General features: G+C 42.9%; 1 protein-coding gene and 1 pseudogene across 1 annotated transcript; both read right to left on the bottom strand.

The window, feature by feature from the left end:
- The window catches only part of LOC119841836, a 362,869-nt pseudogene that overhangs the window by 219,145 nt on the left and 118,307 nt on the right, over nt 1-25,417 (bottom strand).
- On the bottom strand, nt 12,596-14,313 carry LOC119841828 (olfactory receptor 10A4-like). Its single transcript, XM_038369534.2, has one exon. It carries the CDS (start codon nt 14,196-14,198, stop codon nt 13,230-13,232), a length of 969 nt encoding a protein of 322 aa, XP_038225462.1. The 5' UTR covers nt 14,199-14,313; the 3' UTR covers nt 12,596-13,229.

Below are 25,417 nucleotides of genomic sequence, written 5' to 3'. Positions count from 1 at the left end.
TGTTTTTTGCCTCTGTCTCTGTTTTTTTAGTTTATTTTTGATGGGTTGGTTTCTTTCTTTGTTCAAAGTGTTTTTGAGGTGGGAATGACTGGGCAGATAGTAAGTGTTCACTTAGACATCATTGTTGCTGTTTTGTTATCTATCGGGGGTGCCCCTTATTGTTTTCTGAGTGAGCTGAAAGTTTTCTGTCCACAATGATAAAGGTGTGCACAAGAAGTGTCTGCATGGTTGAGTTTCTGTTGAAATAATTTTATGAATAGGGCTGGGATAGCATTGTGCTTTCAATGATGTGTTAGGGAACCAAGAGCCTTAGGTAGACATCTTTTCATTATTGTAACCGCAAATAAATAAATCAATTTGTGCTATGGTGGGAAAGGGTTGTTTGTTTGTTTGTTTGTTTGTTTTTCTGTCTGTTAAAGAGAAAGCTGTGGTGTATTTCTTAAAGACAGTCAGACAGGATAATGAGGCCAATTTTGATCCCTTTTAAATCACTGGGATTTAACCACTTACTTCAAATGGATCAGGATTTGGCCAATGGCCAATACACACAAAGATCCAAGAATGGGCAATGGTGGCCAGGAGAAAGTGAGTGCATCAGAAATGCATGGGTAAATTCCCCATCTCAGGTTTCAGAGGGGTAGCTGTGTTAGTCTGTATCAGCAAAAACAATCAGGATCCTTTGCCTGGTGTCATATCATTATAATATTGGTGTAAGTGGAAAAGTACCATCACATGTACTGACCTGGCATTTCATGCATCATCCATTCTAAATCTAGTAAAAAGAAAAGGAGTACTAGTGGCACCTTAGAGACTAACAAATTTATTAGAACATAAGCTTTCGTGAGCTACAGCTCACTTCATCGGATGCATTTGGTGGAAAAAACAGAGTAGAGATTTATATACACACACACAGAGAACATGAAACAATGGGTTTATCATACACACTGTAAGGAGAGTGATCACTTAAGATAAGCCATCACCAACAGCAGGGGGGGGAAGGAGGAAAACCTTTCATGGTGACAAGCAGGTAGGCTAATTCCAGCAGTTAACAAGAATATCAGAGGAACAGTGGGGGGTGGGGTGGGAGGGAGAAATACCATGGGGAAATAGTTTTACTTTGTGTAATGACTCATCCATTCCCAGTCTCTATTCAAGCCTAAGTTAATTGTATCCAGTTTGCAAATTAATTCCAATTCAGCAGTCTCTCGTTGGAGTCTGTTTTTGAAGCTTTTTTGTTGAAGTATAGCCACTCTTAGGTCTGTGATCGAGTGACCAGAGAGATTGAAGTGTTCTCCAACTGGTTTTTGAATGTTATAATTCTTGACGTCTGATTTGTGTCCATTCATTCTTTTACGTAGAGACTGTCCAGTTTGGCCAATGTACATGGCAGAGGGGCATTGCTGGCACATGATGGCATATATCACATTGGTAGATGCACAGGTGAACGAGCCTCTGATGGTGTGGCTGATGTGATTAGGCCCTATGATGGTATCCCCTGAATAGATATGTGGACAGAGTTGGCAACGGGCTTTGTTGCAAGGATAGGTTCCTGGGTTAGTGGTTCTGTTGTGTGGTGTGTGGTTGCTGGTGAGTATTTGCTTCAGATTGGGGGGCTGTCTGTAAGCAAGGACTGGTCTGTCTCCCAAGATCTGAGAGAGCGATGGCTCGTCCTTCAGGATAGGTTGTAGATCCTTGATGATGCGTTGGAGGGGTTTTAGTTGGGGGCTGAAGGTGATGGCTAGTGGCGTTCTGTTGTTTTCTTTGTTGGGCCTGTCCTGTAGTAGGTGACTTCTGGGTACTCTTCTGGCTCTGTCAATCTGTTTCTTCACTTCAGCAGGTGGGTACTGTAGTTGTAGGAATGCATGATAGAGATCTTGTAGGTGTTTGTCTCTGTCTGAGGGGTTGGAGCAAATGCGGTTATATCGTAGCGCTTGGCTGTAGACAATGGATCGAGTGGTATGATCTGGATGAAAGCTAGAGGCATGTAGGTAGGAATAGCGGTCAGTAGGTTTCCGATATAGGGTGGTGTTTATGTGACCATCGCTTATTAGCACCGTAGTGTCCAGGAAGTGGATCTCTTGTGTGGACTGGTCCAGGCTGAGGTTGATGGTGGGATGGAAATTGTTGAAATCATGGTGGAATTCCTCAAGAGCTTCTTTTCCATGGGTCCAGATGATGAAGATGTCATCAATGTAGCGCAAGTGGAGTAGGGGCATTAGGGAACGAGAGCTGATGAAGCGTTGTTCTAAGTCAGCCATAAAAATGTTGGCATACTGTGGGGCCATGCGGGTACCCATCGCAGTGCCGCTGATTTGAAGGTATACATTGTCACCAAATGTGAAATAGTTATGGGTCAGGACAAAGTCACAAAGGAATTAGCCTACCTGCTTGTCACCATGAAAGGTTTTCCTCCTTCCCCCCCCTGCTGTTGGTGATGGCTTATCTTAAGTGATCACTCTCCTTACAGTGTGTATGATAAACCCATTGTTTCATGTTCTCTGTGTGTGTGTATATAAATCTCTCCTCTGTTTTTTCCACCAAATGCATCCGATGAAGTGAGCTGTAGCTCACGAAAGCTTATGCTCTAATAAATTTGTTAGTCTCTAAGGTGCCACAAGTACTCCTTTTCTTTTTGCGAATACAGACTAACACGGCTGCTACTCTGAAACCTCTAAATCTAGTCACATCCAAGCTAAAAAAGGATTTCACAAAGTAGGCCTATTATTGGTATTAGAATACCCATCTTTGTGCATGGATATATACAATTCATATATGAGGGACAAAAATATAGTATGTGATTCAAGAGATAGATTGATAGATCGATCAATGGATAGAGAAAGCCAATTATTGTAACTCATTTTCTCTTCATGTCTGTCTAGAAGTAGACAGACAGACTCTGGAGTAACCTTGCCAGGCAGACTCTCCTGGGCCAGGAACCTGAGGGCTTCCAGACTCCCAAGTCTGGAACAGTTCCATGGTTGGCCTGTCCCTGAGCAGCAGTCCATAAGACCCATGCAGCTGCTGAGTGAAACTGACAATTTTGTCACTCACAGCTGCTGATAGGCTAATTGCAGCTCTGAAACTGACAAGATTGTCAGTTTCACTCAGCAGATGCCTGAGCCCTGGGAAGCAAATTTTGTTTCCGAAACACCATGTGTTGATATTTCTAAAATATATATATATATTTTTTTGTTCAGAGTTTCTGGTTAGAGGGAAATTTTGAAATAGCAATATTTCACATGAAGCAGAAATCCTGCCTTTTGACCAGCTCTACTTACAAGCTTTGTTTGTTGTAATGTTGTGCTATATATTTCAGTAAATACTCATGTTCATTCACCACCTGTCAGAGCAACTTTCTGGCCACACACTGTTAACATTTCCAGAAGCTGCGATCATTAGAAACATGAAAGTGCAGCATCTCTCCTCTTCTCTCCTATCTTCATTTAGACACCAGGAGAACCATAATCTGCTGAGACAACTGAGCAAACCAGTGCTGGTCTATTGGTAGTGGAATGCTTTCTGAACCCAGAGCCCAAGTCTGTTAAACTTCAGGATGTGCCCTATGGCCTACCCATTCTCCAAAGCTTTTCTTGAAGACATGAATACAGGACATGATACGACTGGGAAGAATTATATGGAGATTTTGTTGGTTGAGGAGGGAGAATGTTATGGTTGGTGAGTGGGGCATGTTCTCATTATCATTGAAAAGGGAAGAAGGCTAGTGTTGGTTGGGGGAATTGCATAAATTGTAAATGGGTAGGGGAAGATAGGTGGAAGAGGGAAAGTCTGTGATTTTTGGAAGATGGAGAAGTATGAAGTAGTGAAGGGCAGACAAAACTATGGCTGGTTGAAGAAGGAGAATGTTATAGCTCATTGGTGGATAAAAAATTGCCATTTGCTTAAAGAGGAAAAATTACAGTTAATTAAAAGTTAGTCAAAAGTTAATTAATGGGAAAATTGTTTGCTGAGGGAAGGAGAATGTTATGCTGGATAAATTGCTGAGTATTTGGTGGACAATGTCAATGTATTTTACATGTGTTCGTACCGTCCTGGGCACAGACCTACAGTTTGGGCTCTCTTTTCATTCAAAATGGATAAGTAATACAAAATGGATAAGTAATACAAATATTTCAGTCACTTGATTCTATGGCTCAGGCCACAAGGCTATATCTATGTAAGAGATCATCCAGTAGGATGTGGCCCATCTCTGCAGCCATTGCTCAGATTGCACTGTCACTGACTGCTGCCAGAATGCTGAGTGAGGGCTGCAGGATCTGGCCCTGACATCCCAAATTCAGCCCCAAACAAGCACACCTTCTCCAATGTAGAACAATAGCAGGGGCTGAAAAATGTTTCCAGATCCCTGAAGTCTGCAGAGAAAGTTCTCTGGCTCCTCAGTGCAGGACAGTGTGTCCCAGATCACATAGTCTTTGCCAGCAGACAGAACAAATGCCTTGTTAGGCAGAGTTCTGTGCACTGAACATAAGAATATAAGAACATAAGAATGGCCATACTGGGTCAGACCAAAGGTCCATCTAGCCCAGTATCCTGTCTTCCGACAGTGGCCAATGCCAGGTGCCCCAGAGGGAATGAACAGACAGGTTATCATCAAGTGATCCATCCCATCGCCCATTCCCAGTTTCTGGCAAACAGAAGCTAGGGACACCATCCCTGCCCATTCGGCTAATAACCATTGAGGGACCTATCCTTCTTGAACTTATCTAGTACTTTTTTGAACCCTGTTATAATCTTGGCCTTTGCAACATCCTCTGGCAAGGAGTTCCACAGGTTCACTGTGCATTGTGTGAAAAAATAGTTCCTTTTGTTTGTTTTAAATCTACTGCCTATTAATTTCATTTTGTGACTCCTAGTTCTTGTGTTATGGGATAGAGTAAATAACATTTCCTTATTTACTTTCTCCACACCAGTCCTGATTTTATAAAATTCTATCATATCCCCCCCCCCAAGTCACCAGAGGGATTTTTGCTGAGCAAACCCTGCAGCCTTAGTGAAGAAGCCATTTTGGAGAAACTGCTTCACAAATGCTTGAGTTGGATTCTCCAACAGGCCACCTTGGAAGACAGGGTGATGAGCCCTAGACAGAGCTTAGAGGAGAGGGCTGTGGTATTCAGGGGAAACTGTTGGATCTTCAGTCTACAGTAACTCCCTATCCCCATCCACACACATAAAGGGCTTTCAAGAGATATCCCCAATCCCAAATAAACAAAGCAAACTCTGACAGACTAGGCCTTCAGCTGGTGTAAATTGGCCACACCTTGATTGAAATCAAAGGGCCAGGTCATCAGTTGGTGTAAATAGCCCTAGCTACTTTGAAATCAATGGAACTGCATCAATTTACACCAGCTCAGAACATGACCTTTCATTTGTAATGCTTGCTTCTGGGTACCTCTTAGTGGCCAGCTTTGAACACCCCAGGCAGCCTGACCTCCTCTGGTGGTTGCCTCCCAAGAGCTGCTGATGCAACGCAGGAGAAAAAAATCTCTGCTGCCCCAGTAGTAATCATGTGGAGTTAATGAAGGAACAGGTTATTCCAGGCCAGCTGAGCTTCTGGTGCTGCTAGTCTCTTAGCTCTTGTATGTCACATGCCTGTGCTATAAATATACATTTGACTTGTCAAATAACTTAGCCAAATCTGCCTTGTTTTTAGCCAAGGGTCCTTTCAGGGATGTTGCCGTCATGTGAGATCCAGGGCATGTGAGATCCATGTGTTCCCCCTCTGTGGGGTTAGGGTTGGCTGGGACAGGTTGTCCGCATGGTTTGTTCCTGAGGTCACATCAGAGCTGGGCTCACAGCCCTGGAGACTGGATTCAGCTATTTAGCCCTAGAGCAAGTCTGTGATGGTGTTTGATGCCTGCACAACCCAGGAGCAGTTCTAGATTTTCAGGGGTTTTCAGTCCCTCATCCCATTTAGTGCATCACCTCTTGGCCAAGCCTGCCTGAGGAGGGGAGCAGGGAGCGCCCATTTGTGGAGTGGCTCCCTGTCTGCTAGGAACTGCGGAGAGACCCAGCGATTCAGGAAATCTATCCAAGGGACATGGAAACTGCTGCTGGATAATGCAGTGATGTTTACGTGAGAGAGATAAGGTGATAGACTGTTGTGAATGGACATATATGGATAGATAGTGGCCAATGTTTTCTACCACTGGAGGATCAAATGTATTACAAATTGGGAAAAATTATCCAAAGACCAACACAGTAAGTTTGCTATTTCAACTAAAAATGTTAGAGTATTAATGTACAGGGCAAATTTAAGAACCTAAATCTGACTTCCAATTTTAACTCTTTATGACTTTTGCTATCTATTCAATCAAACAAGTAGGGACAGTCCAATTTTTTCTTTCCTTTTTATTAATAAATATTGTCTTTTCATACCAGCTCCCCAAATCACCAATTTTGGGGCTTTGGCAACAGAGAACCAAACATTTTCTGCTGAAAACTGGAAAAGTCCAACCAAAATCCCCTCCCCCCCCAAAAAAAGGGAAAAAATGGCCTTTGGATGGATGGATAAATAGATAGATAGATAGGTTTAACTGAAAACCAAATTTTTCTTTTCAAACAGTTTAACAAGTACATTTTTCACCAGCCATATTTGGAAATTGTCTTTCAGGCAGGGTAGAAAGCATTAATATTGTCCAATGATACCATAATTTCAAATGCCATCATCCTGTCCTATCCATTTTTATTTCTGTTTCAGAGATATAGCAGCAGGATGGCAGAACTGAGTAAACAGCAGAGCTGACAGCCCAGGGAATATGGGCTGTACCTAACAGGCATACTAGCACCTTGAAACTCAGAGTTGGGATTGCAGCCTATCTGTCTGGACCCTGCCCAAGGACATTAAGGGCACATCTATACTGCAGCTAGGAATGTGCTTCCCAATTCAGGTAGGCAGATTTCACTAGCTATGCTGTAAAAATAACACAGTAAATGCCGGCAGCACAGGGAGCGGCTCAGTCTAGCCACCTCATAAGAACATAAGAATGGCCTTACTGTGTCAGACCAAAGATCCATCTAGCCCAGTATCCTGTCTTCCGACAGTGACCAGTGCCGGGTGCCCCAGAGAGAATGAACAAACAAGGTAGTCATCAAGTGATCCATCCCATTCCCACTTCTGGCAACAGAGGCTACGGACACCATCCCTGTCCATCTTGGCTAATAGCCATTGATGGATCTGTCCTCCATAAATGTATCTAGTTCTTTTTGAACCTCAGTACAAACCCAGCTGAACTCCGTGGGTACATAGTCGGATAGAGCCTGAGCTGGTGCCCAGGCTACCTCTGGCTACTTGGGTTTTTTTTTTTTTTGCAGTAACTTCGGCAGAGCTACCCCCTGTCTGTTTACTGGAGCTGGGAAGATGTTCCCCGCTGCAGCATAGATGAACCCCCAGGAGGTCAATGGGAGAGGAATCCAGACCTCCCGGTCAATCACCATATCCCATGTGCAACACTGCTGCCAGCTGTAAATGGGTGCACTGAGCAGACACATGATAAGACACAGCCCATCCCCCACAGAGCTCATAAAAGACCAGGAAGACAAAGGGAAGGAGGGAAACAGAGGCTCGGGGAGGAGATGTGACCAGCCCAAGGTCACACAGCAAGCCACTGGCAGAGACAAGAACAGAACCCAAGTCTCTTGACGGTCGCTGCCATGCTCAGACCAGACATAAAAACACTGAACGATGCTACTAGCTCATCAACACCCAGAGATGGAAGTGGAGCTGGGATTGGTGCCGTCAATCAATTTGTAACCAGGTATCAGGTCATCTATATACAGAGCTTGAGAAGGAATCATTACAGACAAGCTTACACTTTGGATGCTCAGAAAGTCTGTCATATCTCCCTAGTGGGAATCGGGTGGTCTTGGAATTCTAGTACTTTAGTTTCATGCCCAATTTTTTCCTCTGTTGTTTCACAGAGCTGAGGGACCATCTGTGGGCTTGGGTTGTAATTTTTTCCAGTCTTTAATGCATTTGTTCAAGTGACATCTTGGGCCGGATAGTCAGGTGGTGTAAACTAGGGTGACCAGATAGCAAGTGTGAAAAATTGGGACAGATGGTGGGGGTAATAGGAGCCTATATAATACAAAACCCCGAGTATTGGGACTGTCCCTATAAAATCAGGACATCTGGTCACCCTTGTGTAAACTGATGCTGCCCCATGGACCGTTAGACAGTTATGTCAATTGACACTAGTGGTCTGAGTAGTGATCTGATTGCATGCAGTAGTTGTAGCCGTGTTGATCCCAGAATATTAAAGACACAAGATGGGAGAGGTAGTCTGTGTGGTACAAAAGCTTGTCTCTCTCACGAACAGAAGTTGGTCCAATAACGGATATTACTTCACTCAACTTGTCTCTCTAGTTGTCTGATTGTCAGCAGTGAGGAACACACACTGCTCCTAATCAATGGAAGGATGAGAGGAGTACTGTGCACATTTAACAGTAGATCATGAGGTATTACTCAGAAGGCAATAAGGGTAATTCCCTCTGACACTCTAATCCAGGCCTGATGGGGAATCTTCTCATCATCACAGCTATAGCCCTCAACCACCATCTTTACACCCCCATGTACTTCTTCCTGGTGAATCTGGCTTCCTGGACCTTGGATTCATCCCCATCACCATCCCCAAATCCATGGCCAATTCCCTCATGAACACCAGGGTGATTTCTTACCCTGGATGTGTCACCCAAGCCTTTCTCTTCATGTTCCTTGGTTCAGCTGATATTGGCATCCTGACTGTCATGGCGTATGATAGATATGTTGCCATCTGCCAACCACTGCACTATGAGAGAGTGATGAACAGGAGAGCTAGACAAAATGGAGCGGTCTTCCAGGGGTTTAAATATACTTTCTCTTGTGGGTGGACACCCCTTCCTCCCCCTTTGTAGAATCCAGCTATAAAATGGAGATTTGGAGTCACATGGGCAAGTCACATGGCCATGCATGATTCAGAACTTACAGGTAGCAGCTATTGTTCACATGCTACCTTGAACATCCTCAGGTAGACTTCTTATGTGGATTGGAGCCTCCCAAGATCCATTGTTCATTAAATGTTTCTTGATTGGGCACTTAACTTGTACATTCCTTTCTCAGCCTCAGAAACAACTCTGACATCATAATCAAAAAGGCTGACAAAGGAGGTGCTGTCGTCATCATGAATAGGTCAGAGTATGAACAAGAGGCTACTAGGCAGCTCTCCAACACCACTTTCTACAAGCCATTACCCTCTGATCCCACTGAGAGTTACCAAAAGAAACTACAGCATTTGCTCAAGAAACTCCCTGAAAAAGCACAAGAACAAATCCGCACAGACACACCCCTGGAGCCAGGACCTGGGGTATTCTATCTGCTACCCAAGATCCATAAACCTGGAAATCCTGGACGCCCCATCATCTCAGGCATTGGCACCCTGACAGCAGGATTGTCTGGCTATGTAGACTCCCTCCTCAGGCCCTTCGTTACCAGCACTCCCAGCTATCTTCGAGACACCACCGATTTCCTGAGGAAACTACAGTCCATTGGTGATCTTCCTAAAAACACCATCCTAGCCACTATGGATGTAGAAGCCCTCTACACCAACATTCCACACAAAGATGGACTACAAGCCGTCAGGAACAGTATCCCCGATACTGTCACGGCTAACCTGGTGGCAGAACTTTGTGACTTTGTCCTGACCCATAACTATTTCACATTTGGTGACAATGTATACCTTCAAATCAGCGGTACTGCGATGGGTACCCGCATGGCCCCACAGTATGCCAACATTTTATGGCTGACTTAGAACAACGCTTCCTCAGCTCTCGTTCCCTAATGCCCCTACTCTACTTGCGCTACATTGATGACATCTTCATCATCTGGACCCATGGAAAAGAAGCTCTTGAGGAATTCCACCATGATTTCAACAATTTCCATCCCACCATCAACCTCAGCCTGGACCAGTCCACACAAGAGATCCACTTCCTGGACACTACGGTGCTAATAAGCGATGGTCACATAAACACCACCCTATATCGGAAACCTACTGACCGCTATTCCTACCTACATGCCTCTAGCTTTCATCCAGATCATACCACTCGATCCATTGTCTACAGCCAAGCGCTACGATATAACCGCATTTGCTCCAACCCCTCAGACAGAGACAAACACCTACAAGATCTCTATCATGCATTCCTACAACTACAGTACCCACCTGCTGAAGTGAAGAAACAGATTGACAGAGCCAGAAGAGTACCCAGAAGTCACCTACTACAGGACAGGCCCAACAAAGAAAACAACAGAACGCCACTAGCCATCACCTTCAGCCCCCAACAAAAACCCCTCCAACGCATCATCAAGGATCTACAACCTATCCTGAAGGACGAGCCATCGCTCTCTCAGATCTTGGGAGACAGACCAGTCCTTGCTTACAGACAGCCCCCCAATCTGAAGCAAATACTCACCAGCAACCACACACCACACAACAGAACCACTAACCCAGGAACCTATCCTTGCAACAAAGCCCGTTGCCAACTCTGTCCACATATCTATTCAGGGGATACCATCATAGGGCCTAATCACATCAGCCACACTATCAGAGGCTCGTTCACCTGCGCATCTACCAATGTGATATATGCCATCATGTGCCAGCAATGCCCCTCTGCCATGTACATTGGCCAAACTGGACAGTCTCTACGTAAAAGAATGAATGGACACAAATCAGACGTCAAGAATTATAACATTCAAAAACCAGTTGGAGAACACTTCAATCTCTCTGGTCACTCGATCACAGACCTAAGAGTGGCTATACTTCAACAAAAAAGCTTCAAAAACAGACTCCAACGAGAGACTGCTGAATTGGAATTAATTTGCAAACTGGATACAATTAACTTAGGCTTGAATAGAGACTGGGAATGGATGAGTCATTACACAAAGTAAAACTATTTCCCCATGGTATTTCTCCCTCCCACCCCACCCCCCACTGTTCCTCTGATATTCTTGTTAACTGCTGGAATTAGCCTACCTGCTTGTCACCATGAAAGGTTTTCCTCCTTCCCCCCCCTGCTGTTGGTGATGGCTTATCTTAAGTGATCACTCTCCTTACAGTGTGTATGATAAACCCATTGTTTCATGTTCTCTGTGTGTGTGTATATAAATCTCTCCTGTGTTTTTTCCACCAAATGCATCCGATGAAGTGAGCTGTAGCTCACGAAAGCTTATGCTCTAATAAATTTGTTAGTCTCTAAGGTGCCACAAGTACTCCTTTTCTTTTTGCGAATACAGACTAACACGGCTGCTACTCTGAAACCTGTGATTCCTTTCTCAAGAAGCTGACCAAATGCTTTATTAAGGCTGCTTAGAAATCAAGCAAGTACACAGCCAATATTCACAACTTAGAACACAAAAATGATACATGCATACAATAGGAGGAATAGATTCAGTAGTTCATAATCTTTACAGAGATATGTTACATGACATATGAGGATGTCCATACGTGGAAATTTATAGCAAATATAAGGGAACAAAATAGTTCTCTGAGCAGTTTATGATCTATTGCTCAATTAAACACAGAACGAAAAATAAATAAATATGGAAGACATGGGGAAGATGATGTTACTTGAAGATACTTGGAGCTTGTCTACCAAATAGCTGGAAGTTGAATCTAGTCAAATTCAGACTGGAAATAAATTGTACATTTTTAATGGTGAGGTCAATTAACTATTGGAAAAAATTATTGAGGTACGTGGTGGATCCAGTCAAGACTGGATGTTTTTGCCAAAAGTTATGCTCTAGGAATTATTTTGAGGAAGTTCTATGGCCTATGTTATACCGGAGGTCAGACTAGATTATCACTGTGGTTCTTTCTGGCCTTAGAATCTATGAATCTAGATAGACTCCAGACAAGATATATTATAGGTGGCAATGGGAGATTGCCTATAAATGATGTTTTGCATCATTTGCATTACAAGACCCCATTTTTAATTCCTTATAACTTCCTAAAACTTTAACCATTTGGGCTGAAATTTTTCATGTTGGGTGTCTGCCTCAGTAGAAAATTTTCTTAAGGGTTCCCCCCAAAAAAGGTTCAGTCATTTCCAAGAAAGAGATTATGGGAAAATACATTGGTTCCCCTGTGTTAACAAAGAGGAAGAATTCTCTTTTCGGACACTCTAGCACTGGTAGGCATTGAAGCAGAAAAATTAAATATGAGGGGGCTCACCCTGGTGTCAGGGATGCACCTTTTGTTGGTTACAGGAAACAACATCCAGACTTGGCTAAATTATGAGCTTTTGAAAAAATCTCAGTTTCCACATGCTCAATAGATGCTTCTTAGAGTTCCGGGCTTAGAGCTCCTATCCATGACTGGACAGTGCATACCCACCCCCAGAGTGTGTGCTCCAGCATCAGGCAAAATAGGCAATGTTGGACTTCCCTTGAACTTGCTGATATCAGATTAGATAATCAAAATGGTCCCTTATTACCTTAAAATCGATGCGTCTATGATATACACCATAATCTTATAATCTGATCTGCTAGTAAAAAATGCCATGGAAGTCAAGAGCCATCTTCCAGAGTTGTTGTGTGACCTGATCAGGTTGGGCATTGAAAAATCTATCAGTGTCTTATATAGGAAGCCATGCATAAGTGCAGAGGAATGTTATTTAAAATTAAGCCAGAGGGAACACTGGGGAAATGCATTCGACAGCCGAAAAACCACAACCCAACCCAAAACCTAAAATGCTGCACTGGACTGCCAGAGCAGGAAAAGGGGAAGCCTATATGGACTTTTCTATAAAGCTGGTTGGAATTATTCAACTATTAAAATTTTGGTGAAAATTGTTAAATTCCAACTAACCAAGATGAACATTTTATTAAATGTTTCTTATGTTAAGGTGTTTTTTTTTTTGCTTTGACATTTCAAATTTTGAAGATGTAAAATCAGGACACTACTTTGACTAAAGATTATCATTTGATTTTTCAATGATCTTTAGATCTGGTCAAAAGGTTCTGACTATCAAAAGTTTGATGAAAGTTTATTTATTTATTTCTTTACTTATTTATTTCATTTAAAAAATGGTTCTCTTCCTATTTTCCCAACAGGTTTAGAACAGGTCAAAGCTTTTCAAACCAAAAAATTCCAATTAAAAAAGTGAGGGTCATTGGGAGAAATTCAACAAAATGTTTATGAATTTCCCTTATTTCCCCCATTTTGATTGACTCTACTTTTCATTCTCTAATTTCTCTGATTGTGTGAAGAGATGCTCTTCCCTACTGTTTTCCTAAAGGCTCCCTTCACCTCTTTGTTCCTCAGTGTGTATATTATGGGGTTCAACACTGGGGTGACAACTGTGTACATGAGGGAAATCATTTGATCACCCTCCAGGGTGGAGATAGACTTGGGCCTCAGGTAGGTGGAAAGGGCTGTTCCATAGAACAAAGTCACCACCATGAGGTGGGAGGAGCAGGTGGAGAAGGCTTTACGCCTTCCCTCTGCCGATGGCAATTTGAGGATGGTGGAGATAATGCAGATGTAGGACAGGATTATCACCAGGAAAGGGCTCATGATGAACAGCACGGACACAGCCAAGACCACGATTTTGTTTTTGGATGTGTCTGTGCATGCCAACTTTACCACTGGTGGGATATCGCAGAAGAAGTGGTGGATGCGGTTGGAGCCACAGAAGGGAAGGCTGAAGATCCACGTGGTCTGAGCTACTTCCACCAAGATGCCGATGGTCCATGAAGCACCCGCGAGCTGTGCGCACACCCGGCCACTCATGATGGTTCTGTAGTGCAAGGGGTTGCATATAGCTATGTAGCGATCATACGCCATGGCTGCTAGAAGGCAGCATTCTGTGAGGCCCATGATGGTGAAGATGTACATCTGGGAAGCGCAGCCCGCAATGGAGAGGGTCTTTTGCTCCACCAGGAGGTGAGCCAGCAGCTGAGGAACCACACTGCTGGTGTAGCAGATTTCCAAGAAGGACAGGTTCAGCAGGAAGAAATACATGGGTGTGTGGAGTGAGGGATTTAGCTTTATAAGGAGGATAATGAGCAGGTTCCCCACCAGGGTGACCAGGTAGGTGACCAGAAACACCAGAAACAGAAGGATTTGGAGTCTGGTAAGGTACGAAAACCCCACCAGGATGAACACATCAGAAATGGTCTGGTTCTCATCAGGCTCTCTCTCAGAATATGTCATCTGCAGGGGTGACAAAGAGAGAGACACTGGAGTTGAATCTGAAGAATACCATATATGTGCATATGAATCATAAAATTCATACTGGTTTCCCACATGTTGGGATGCTTCAGACAAAAACCTGCTGCAGTTCTGTATATAAAGATATAACTGGGCCCAATCATCATTGAGTGTAAACTGGTATAGCTGTATTGATTTCAATCAAGCTATGACTTTCTAGATCAGCTGGAGATATGACTGTGATACTGCTTCCCATATTTTTCATAGTAATAATATGATATGATTGTGTCATAATCCTAATGTATTTTATGCAAAATAGGTTATGTGAGGTATCATTGGAGAGGTTATGATATGAATATGATTAGCTTATTTGTATGCAAGTATCATTGCTGTATCTAAAGTTAGCAATATTGACTTTACATCTGTACTACAAAAGTGTTTGTACCTGGGGAATGCCCACCAGACAGAATGCAATCATTCTGGCAGGCTAGCTGGGAACAAGTCAATGGACCATTAGGAAGAACAATAGGTCTTTGAAGATGCTAATCTCCCACCTTCCTGAGAAGCTTTCCAGGGAAGCTACAAACTGCCTTTGACCTATGGCTGCTTTGACACTGCAGGATCATGTGTTCAAGTCACAAGGTACTGGTTTCCATGATAAAACACCAGTATTTTTCCACTGAGGGGTATGGGAATCACACGAAAGACAAAAGATTCCTGCCATATGTAAATCTTATTTAAGGCAGGGGAGTGAGATAGTCGGGGTTCGTTCTTCACTGAATCCGCACCCAGGATGACTTCTGGAAACATCTAAGGAACAAAGATAAAGGGGGGGAAAAGGGCTGAGCCCAGGTTGAGAAGGTGCCTGAGGTCATCGAGTCCAACCCCCTGCTCAAAGCAGGACCAACACCAACTAAATCATCACAGCCAGGACTTTGTCAAGCCAGGCCTTAAAAACCTCTAAGGATGGAGATTCCACCAACTGTCTCTTGAGTGCTCAGCAATTCCCTAGCTGAAACCTTCCCATGCAATTCTGATTTCAGTGTCTGTTTCTTTCCACAGCTGGATGTGTCCCTACCTTCATGCGTGCTGCAGGAGGCTTGAGGACCTGGTTCAGCAGGACAGTGTAAGGGAGCCAGGGCTCGTGGAACAGGTGGGCTGAGTGTTACCCCAGTACATCAGGTGGCACCTCGGGGGCGGGGGGCAACCCATCACAATGACCACTTTGACACCAGTGGAAATACAACTGATTTACAACACATAGGGATCTGATAAATTTACTCTAAAGAAGCTACATCAGTTTATACCAGCAATGGAAGTATACCAGTTTCCAATATCAGGGTGTCAAGGCTCCTTCCCCACTCTGAACTCTAGGGTACAGATGTGGGGACCTGCATGAAAACCTCCTAAGCTTACTTTTACCAGCTTAGGTTAAAACTTCCCCAAGGTACAAACTATTTTACCTTTTGCCCTTGGACTTTCACTGCCACCTCCAAACGTCTAACCGGTATTATTATTATTAGGAAAGAGTTCATTTGGAAATGTCTTTCCCCCAAAAAATCCTCCCAAATGTTATCCCCCCCTTTCTGGGGAAGGTTTGATAAAAATCCTCACCAATTTGCATAGGTGAACACAGACACAAACCTTTGGATCTTAAAAACAATGAAAAAGCATTCAGTTTCTTAAAAGAAGAATTTTAATAGAAGAAAAAGTAAAAAGAATCACCTGTCTAAAATCAGGATGGTAAATACCTTATAGGGTAATTAGATTCAAAACATAGAGAATCCCTCTAGGCAAAACCTTAAGTTACAAAAAGATACAAAAACAGGAGTATCCATTCCCTCCAGCACAGCTTATTTTGTCAGTCATTTAAAGAAATCAGAATCTAATGCATATCTAGCTTGATTACTTACTAAGTTCTAAGACTCCATTCCTGTTCTGTCCCCAGCAAAAGCATCCCACAGACAGAGAGAAAGGCTTTGTTTCTCCCTCCCCTCAGCTTTTGAAATTATCTTGTCTCCTCATTGGTCATTGTGGTCAGCCACCAGCGAGGTTATCCTAGCTTCTTAACCTTTTCAAATGAAAGAATTTTTCCTCTGGCAAGGAGGGATTTTAAAGGTGTTTACCCTTCCATTTATATTTATTACACAGGGGTTCTGATCTTCCTCTTCGATCACATTTCTCTTCTGTCTACATGAAAATTCAAAAAGTAATTTCTTTCTTTCTTTCTTTCTTTCTTTCTTTCTTTCTTTCTTTCTACAGCCACGTTTATCAAATAAGATTTCTCAAATGAGGGCAAATTCTGATCTCATTCAGATTTTAATCACGAAAATTGTGATACGAATGCAAGTATTCCCACTGCAGTTACAATTCACATACGTGAGGACTACTCACATGAGTAAACTGATGCTGCTGAGCCCAACATGATTGAAGCACTTTAAAGAATGAGAAGTGCAATAAATGGTGAAAACAATGGGGGACTTTGGCCTTTTCTGTACTATTAAAAGTTATTTTTCCTTAAATATTAGAGAACAACTTAAATCATTCCTGCCATTATCATCGCAACATTGGTTTCTCTCAATATTCAAAATAAGAGCTAGGGCAAATCCCTTTGCTGGTGTAAATCTTAACAGCTCCGTGGATATAAAAAGAGCTATACTGCTTTACAGCAGTGGAGGATCTTTGTCTAATCACCTTGCTACAAAGAATTTTACAAGAAGGAAGATCCTACAATGTACGAAGAGACGATTTCCAGAGATGTTTTACTTCTAGGTTATTTGTTGACAAGGAACTTCCTAATAAAAGGCATGACAATGAAATGACAGAGTTGAAATAAAAATGAGCAATAACAATTATTGTATTTTGCATATCCTTAGAAACTTCAATATGTGGCTCTCAAAGCAATGCGTCAAATAATAGTGAGCTACTAAGGGGGAAACTGGGAATGACAGGTGGCATGATAGGGGTGAAGAGACTGGGTTTACACATTGAGTCAGCATTCTTGATACATGAAACTCTAGCATAACCACAGAACCATTCTCCTGGAAATTGTATACACTCACACACATTCAATGAAATAGAGAAAATTAAATCCAACAACCAAAGCATACTGTAGTGGTGCACTATGCACAGTGCACTACCTAGAACAATTTAAAACAAAAGAGAATGATGTTCTCTAAATAGGGAGACCTGGAGAAGAGGAGGAATTTTTCAGCCTCTCTTAAGACCTACTTTGGGGAACCTCTATTGATGTTTGTGAGTACTTTCCTCAGCATGACCCTTGCGGTACATGCAGAACTGAATGGAAAATGGAATTTCCATCTCATGGGAAATCCCAATATTCCAATAATTGTTTTCACCCTGAATTGATATGAAAAGTTGAAATAGCGAAAACCTTAAATTTGATTCAGAAGAGTCCACATGAAATCGAATGGAAAATTAAAAACTGACATCAACATCAACATTCTCTCATGGAAAACATCAATATTGATTAAACTATTTTTTCAGAAGGGATTTGGATTTATTTCTTTATTTGTTGGCTGACATTTGGAGTGGCTCTAAATAAATTAATATTACTCACCATTAGGAATAAGGTCTGTATAGATGCTTGTTGCTGGCAGCTGAGTGATATTTTCTGTGTTCTTCAAGGCATCTGGACACTCCATTAGTATACAGGAGAACATGAAAGCAATTAAAAAAGCATACATTATGTGGAGGAAGGTTTGAGAAAAATTCAGCTAAAAGAGACCACCATTTAACTCTTGAGCAGCAGGTGCAGAGCATGCGCTATGGTCGTATTCTGGGAGTGGACTCTCTTATTAGAAGAGATCAGACTGAATCTTCCCAGGCGACTGTATTCAGATCTAAATACAAGACCCACTTCAAGAAAAAACATTTCCACTCAGACTAGTCGATGATAATGACAGTTGAGGAACAAGGGGAGTAAGGACGAGATGAGGGAGAAGCAAGAAACACCAACAATAACAAAAATAATAAATACAATCATGGCATGATGATGAGCATGTTTGGTGCTTATCTATCACCATGGTGGGCACTATGGAATTATGGGACCAGAACTTCACCTGGTGTAAATTAGCATAACACCACTGAAGTCAAACTCATGACCTGACCCATGATTATTAAACAGGTTGAATACAGAATAATAGATTCAGAGATGAATAGATAGATTGCCAGATGGATTTGACTAGATTGGATAGATAGATACATAGATAGATAGATAGATAGATGATAGATGATGATTAGATATGAACACAGACACAACTCATGTGCTCAGACACACATTAAGATTCTCTGCCCATGTATGTAAAATTCAGATGAAGAAACCAATGACATGATCTTGCTCCCATTGCAGACTGCGGCACAACATCCATGGATTTCAGTGGGAGAATGGTTAGGGGCTTAAGTCACTCATTTATAACCTACCTTGTTTAAGAAGAGCAGTTCTGTCTCCTAGCTACAAGTGCAATTGTTGAAGGAAACACAGGTGCTTTTATTTCATTCATTGGCTTCTGGGACCCAGTCCCTGAAGGTTTCAGAGTAGCAGCCGTGTTAGTCTGTATTCGCAAAAAGAAAAGGAGTACTTGTGGCACCTTACAGACTAACAAATTTATTTGAGCATAAGCTTTCGTGAGCTACAGCTCACTTCATCGGATACATTTGGTGGAAAATACAGAGGGGAGATTTATATACACACACAGAGAACATGAAACAATGGGTTTTATCATACACACTGTAAGGAGAGTGATCACTTAAGATGAGCCATCACCAGCAGTGGGGGGGAAGGGAAAGGAGGAAAACCTTTCATGGTGACAAGCAAAGTAGGCTATTTCCAGCAGTTAACAAGAACATCTGAGGAACAGTGGGGGGTGGGGTGGGGGGGAGAAATACCATGGGGAAATAGTTTTACTTTGTGTAATGACTCATCCATTCCCAGTCTCTATTCAAGCCAAAGTTAATTGTATCCAGTTTGCAAATTAATTCCAATTCAGCAGTCTCTTGTTGGAGTCTGTTTTTGAAGTTTTTTTGTTGAAGGATAGCCACCCTCAGGTCTGTAATCGAGTGACCAGAGAGATTGAAGTGTTCTCCAACTGGTTTTTGAATGTTATAATTCTTGATGTCTGATTTGTGTCCATTTATTCTTTTACGTAGAGACTGTCCAGTTTGACCAATGTACATGGCAGAGGGGCATTGCTGGCACATGATGGCATATATTCCATTGGTAGATGCGCAGGTGAACGAGCCTCTGATAGTGTGGCTGATGTGATTAGGCCCTATGATGGCGTCCCCTGAATAGATATGTGGACAGAGTTGGCAACGGGCTTTGTTGCAAGGATAGGTTCCTGGGTTAGTGGTTCTGTTGTGTGGTGTGTGGTTGCTGGTGAGTATTTACTTCAGATTGGGGGACTGTCTGTAAGCAAGGACTGGCCTGTCTCCCAAGATCTGTGAGAGTGACGGGTCGTCCTTCAGGATAGGTTGTAGATCCTTGATGATGCGTTGGAGAGGTTTTAGTTGGGGGCTGAAGGTGATTGCTAGTGGCGTTCTGTTATTTTCTTTGTTGGGCCTGTCCTGTAGTAGGTGACTTCTGGGTACTCTCCTGGCTCTGTCAATCTGTTTCTTCACTTCAGCAGGTGGGTATTGTAGTTGTAAGAATGCATGATAGAGATCTTGTAGGTGTTTGTCTCTGTCTGAGGGGTTGGAGCAAATGCGGTTATATTGTAGAGCTTGGCTGTCGACAATGGATCGTGTGGTATGATCTGGATGAAAGCTAGAGGCATGTAGGTAGGAATAGCGGTCAGTAGGTTTCCGATATAGGGTGGTGTTTATGTGACCATCGCTTATTAGCACCATAGTCCCTGAAGGAAATTTCCTATAATATTCCTCAGAGGAAGAACAATTCTGCATCAAACTGCAACAAAACAAAATACATTAGCACAATCATTTCAGAGGAGGTGGTGTCATCATCATCATGTGTGTTTTCTAGATGAAAATTGTAATAGGATTTACTAAGTGTGGTAAATTGTGTGACACTATTTTGTCTGGAAAGAGGAATGATTTGTCCAAGGCAACACAACACAAAGAATCAGGGGCAGAGTCAGTAACAACACCCAAGGCTTAAGACTCCAGTTCCCTGATGTTCAGTATGTGCTCCCCACTCCCATCTCAGAGCCATGATTAAAATCCAGGAGATCTGATTCCCAATCCTCACTACTCTAAACATTACACCCCACTCCTGTCCCAGAGCTGGGAACAGAACCCAGGAGTCCTAACTCTCAGATTCTACTGCTCTTACCAAAGGGCCCATTTCCCTCCTTCCCTCCTTAGATACAAAGCCCTTAGAAGTCAGTGGGACTATTCCCTTTCATACAGTAAGTTTGCAGTGGAACCAGAATGAGGACTAGTTCCCAGGAACATTAGAATAAACTCTATATATGTGGAAGCTGAGAGGTGCTAGGCGGTAGTGCGCTTCAGGAAGTGGGGTGATGGACTCATCTGGGAGCACTCTCATTTCTTAGACAGTTCTGACCCCATTAGTCCAGCATGGCCATAGGGGGCTGAGGCTGTGCTACTGTGAGTGGGGTGGGGTGCTCAGTTTGGGGCACTCTTCCCCATTAGTCTGTGTGGCTAACAATACCCCAATGTAGTACTAGGGGGTGCTAAAATACAGGGACAGGTCTGGAGGCCTCTGTAGGCTGTTCTCAGGTTGTTGGATCCCAATGTCCCAGTTCAGCAATAGGGGTCGCTGTACTGGAGGGAATAGGGTGGAGGACTCATTAAGGAACATTACATCCCACTCTCCTCCTAGAGATGGGAACAGAACCCAGAAGTCCTCACTCTGAGACTCTACTGCCCTAATGAAAGGGCCCATTTCCCTCCTAGAGAACCAGATCCAAAGCCCATAGAAGTCAATGGGGCTATTCCCAAGTTTGCAGCAGGACCAGAATCTGGACGAGCTCCCAGGAACATTAGAATAAACTATGTGGAAGCTGAGCAGTGCTAGGGGGTAGTGTGCTGCAGGGAGTGGGATGATGGGCTCATCTGGGAGCACTCTCATTTCTTAAAAAGAAAATGAGTACTTGTGGCACCTTAGAGACTAACAAATTTATTTGAGCATAAGCTTTCGTGAGCTACAGCTCACTTCATCAGATGCATCCAATGAAGTGAGCTGTAGCTCACGAAAGCTTATGCTCAAATAAATTTGTTAGTCTCTAAGGTGCCACAAGTACTCCTTTTCTTTTTGCGAATACAGACTAAAAGAGCTGCTACTCTGAAATCTCTCATTTCTTAGACAGTTCTGACCCATTACTCCAGCATGGCTATAGGGGGCTGTCATAAATATAAAGGGAAGGGTAACCACCTTTCATTATACAGTGCTATAAAATCCCTCCTGCCAGAGGCAAAATCCTTTCACCTGTAAAGGGTTAAGAAGATAAGGTAACCTCGCTGGCACCTGACCCAAAATGACCAATGAGAGGACAAGATACTTTCAAATCTTGGGGGGGGGGGGCTTTTGTCTGTCTCTGTGATACCTTTGCCAGGAACAGATCAAGGATGCAAGCCCTCCAACTCCAGTAAATTTAGTAAGTAATCTAGCTAGAAAATGCTTTAGGTTTTCTTTGTTTTGGCTTGTAAATTGGCTGTGCTGGAGGGAATGTGTATTCCTGTTTTTGTGTCTTTTTGTAACTTAAGGTTTTGCCTAGAGGGATTCTCTATGTTTTGAATATGACTGCCTGTGAGATTATTTTCCCTTCTAATCTTACAGAGTGTTTCTTTTATCTTTGTTTTGTTCTTCTAATAAAGTTTTGTTTTTTTTAAGAATCTGATTGGGTTTTTAGGGTCCTAAGAAACACAAGGCTGGTGTGTGCTCAACTTGTTTATTCTCAAGCCTCCCCAGGAAAGGGGGTATAAGGGCTTGGGGGGGATATTTTGAGGAAATAGGAACTCCAAGAGGTCCTTTTCCCTGGTTCTTTGTTAAAGCACTTGGTGGTGGCAGCATACCCGAGCCCAAGGACAAAGATTTTGTGCCTTGAGGAAGTTTTTAACCTAAGCTGATAGAAATAAGCGTAGGGGGTCTTTCATGTGGGTCCCCACATCTGTACCCCAGAATTCAGAGTGGGGAAGGAACCTTGACATGCTGGCAGAGGAGTGGGCTCATTTTTAACCAAAAGCACACACCTGAAGATTTTTTTTTTAACTGAAAGCAGTTAGAGTTTTTTCTGTCCCTTTGCCTGGAGGCAGAGGTGTTAGTGGTTTTAACAAGTGGATTTTTCTGTAGGCTCGGAACAGCTATCAGAGACAAAAGTATCAGGTTACAGCACAGCAAATTTTACAAGCCAGGTTTTTTTTTCTTTCTAACTCTCAGGTATAGCTAGGTTAAAAACAGAGAGGCTAGGATGACAGAAAGCAAAGTCCAACGGAAACTGGAGTTAGCCAGACTGGAAGAAGAAGAGAAAGAAAAGGAACACCAGAGACTGGTTGAATTAAAATGACTTGAAAAGGAGGCAGAGGAGGCTGCCCACCAGAGAGCTATGGAGGCAGCGAAAGAGGCAGAGAAATCCCAGAAGGCTGCCCAACAGAAAGCTATGGAGGCAAAAGAAAAAGAAATGGAGGAAAGGAAAAAGAGAGGAAGCATGCACTGGAGATAGAGAAGGCAAGGCTCAGCAGAATATACCAAATAACCCTAACAATCCTTCCCCAACAATTCACAAATGGGAGCGACTCTGTTTTTTTTTTAACTCTCGGGTGTAAAGTTAGTTAAAAACAGAGAGGCTAAGATGACAGAACCCAAGGCAGAAAAAGCCAAAGAGGCTGCCCATAGGAGAGAAATGGAGGCAAAGGAAAAAGAAATGGAGGAGAGGGAAAAAGAGAGGAAGCATACACTGGAGATGGAGAAAGCAAAGGCTCAGCAGAATATACCGGATAATCCTAACAATCCTTACCCAACAATCCACAAATGGAAGCAACTATGTCCACAGTATGATGAATCCAGTGATATTGCAGAATATTTGCTCACCTTTGAGAGACTGTGCACACTCCATCCAAATTCCTGACTCTCATAAGATGACCGCATTGGTTGGAAAAATGACTGGAAGAATTCTGGACATGTTTAATAAGATGCCTATTGATGGGGCTTCTGACTATAATAAATTCAAGGATTTGGTTTTAAAACAATTTCAAGTTACACCTGAAACTTACAGAGTAAAATTTCGAACCCTTAAGATAGGATCTGGACTAAGTAATGTGGCTTATGTAAACCAGATAAAGGATCTGTTAGCTAAATGGCTCAAAGGATGGGATGTAAATAGCTTTGGAAGAATGCAGGATTTGATGATACAGAAGCACTTCTTGAATATGTCCAAGGATGATATAAAACAGTGTATATGGGATAAGAATATGGACTCAGCAGGAAGTCTTGCTTCTTATGCTGATCAATACGAGCAGTCCCAGACCGCAAGAGAGGCGGGGCAAACTGGAACAAAATGGGTGGAGGGAGAAGAGAGAAACAACCCTGGTCGCAGTTTGAGCGGATACTGAAGGGACAACCTTAGACAACACTCTACTACTGGAGGCAGTCCAAGGCCCCAACTACACCCCAAGGAACACTCCGGACACCTTATCGTCCCTCCACACCGTTGTCCAGCAATCCACCTCACCCCAGTGACCCGTCAGCTGGGTGATGTTTTAAATGTAACGAGCCAGGGCATGTAAAGGCCAACTGCCCCAAGAACTCCAACAGATTACAGTTCATTGCACCGGGGTCCCACCAAAGGTCCTCAGGCCCAGATGCCTCCCATATACCCTCAAAGCGGATTGAAACTATGAGTGTGGGTGGGAAGAAGGTTACAGCGTGGATGTAGAACTGATCAATGAAATTGTTTTTAATTGTTCACTTTATTAATATAAACTTCATAAGTAAAGTATTATGAATGAAACTACATTCATTCATAAAACCAGGTACCCCAATAACTGGCTAATTGAGTTTCACTTTCAATCCAATTGCTGCTTAAATCATTGAAACTTGCACTACTTCAACATTGTAACTTCTGTTCACTGTTTGCCATTCCTGACACTTGTCCGTGCTGTAGCTCACGAAAGCTTATGCTCTAATAAATTTGTTAGTCTCTAAGGTGCCACAAGTACTCCTTTTCTTTTTGCGAATACAGACTAACACGGCTGCTACTCTGAAACTTGTCCATGTTGTAACCCATTTAAAAATTCTCACTTCATTTTTGCTAAACCCTGCTGTAATCTTATTGGTTTAGTTTAGATGTGTGAATGAGGTATGTATGAATGATGGAATTAACCTCCAGCCCCAGCCTGTCCTGATGAAATAAAGAGTAAACACCAGCAGCTGAAGATGCAGACAACAGCCTTAACAAAGCAAGAAGAGTCCACCCTAAAAAGTACAATTGAAGAAACATCAAAGCCAGGTCCTAGGCTGAAAGTCATGTCTGAAATTGATGGGTGATCAATCACACCGAACCCAGAGGCAGCGTGACACAGCAAGACCTATAGACTCTGTATTCAATCTAAAGCCTACAAAAAGGATAAGTGAGATGGAAGACTTTGAAGGGTAACATTCTGCTGCCAACATGAAAGGGCATTGGTGCATGCCCAACAGAGACCCAGTTCTTCCTTGTGCCTGGCTTTCCTGGCCAGTTAGCCACCACAAGCTATGAACCCAAGCCACGAATTCAAGCTAAATTCAGGACTGGTAACAATACAGCAGCTGCAGAACATTTGCTGTGTGTTTGTGTGTGTATGTGTGTGTACATACATAGGTATTAGATTTTAGTTATTGGTCTTAAATCAAACTGTGTTATTATAATAAACGTGACATCTTGTCTTGTCCCCTGAAATGATCCTATGTAGTTTTGTCTGTATAACATGGAGGGACAAGTATCGGCTATACCCGCGTCCTTAGTGGACCCCAATTTAATCGACCCAGAGATCCAAGTGATGATTCAACACTTCAAGTCAAACTCTTTAGACTTGCCTACAGCCAAGTTGCCTGTCCAGTACAAGGGCTAGTCAGGAACATGGACTTTTGCAGCCTATGATGATTATCCCATCCCCAAGCTGTTGGGGGAAAACTTGGCCAATCATGTGAAGCTAGTCAAGAGGGTGGGAATGGTCACCCACAGCCAGGCTAAGCAAGCTGTCACACCTAGCTCTGTTCCAAAGACTTCTACCAGGACCCAGTC

Source organism: Dermochelys coriacea, chromosome 13, assembly GCF_009764565.3.
Source record: "Dermochelys coriacea isolate rDerCor1 chromosome 13, rDerCor1.pri.v4, whole genome shotgun sequence".
Classification (NCBI taxonomy): Eukaryota; Metazoa; Chordata; order Testudines; family Dermochelyidae; genus Dermochelys; species Dermochelys coriacea.
This window is presented reverse-complemented; position numbering and strand designations above follow the sequence as displayed.

Bases quoted from the DNA above. Each gene is read 5' to 3' on its own strand.
- LOC119841828 (XM_038369534.2), bottom strand. From the start codon at position 14,198: ATGACATATTCTGAGAGAGAGCCTGATGAGAACCAGACCATTTCTGAT.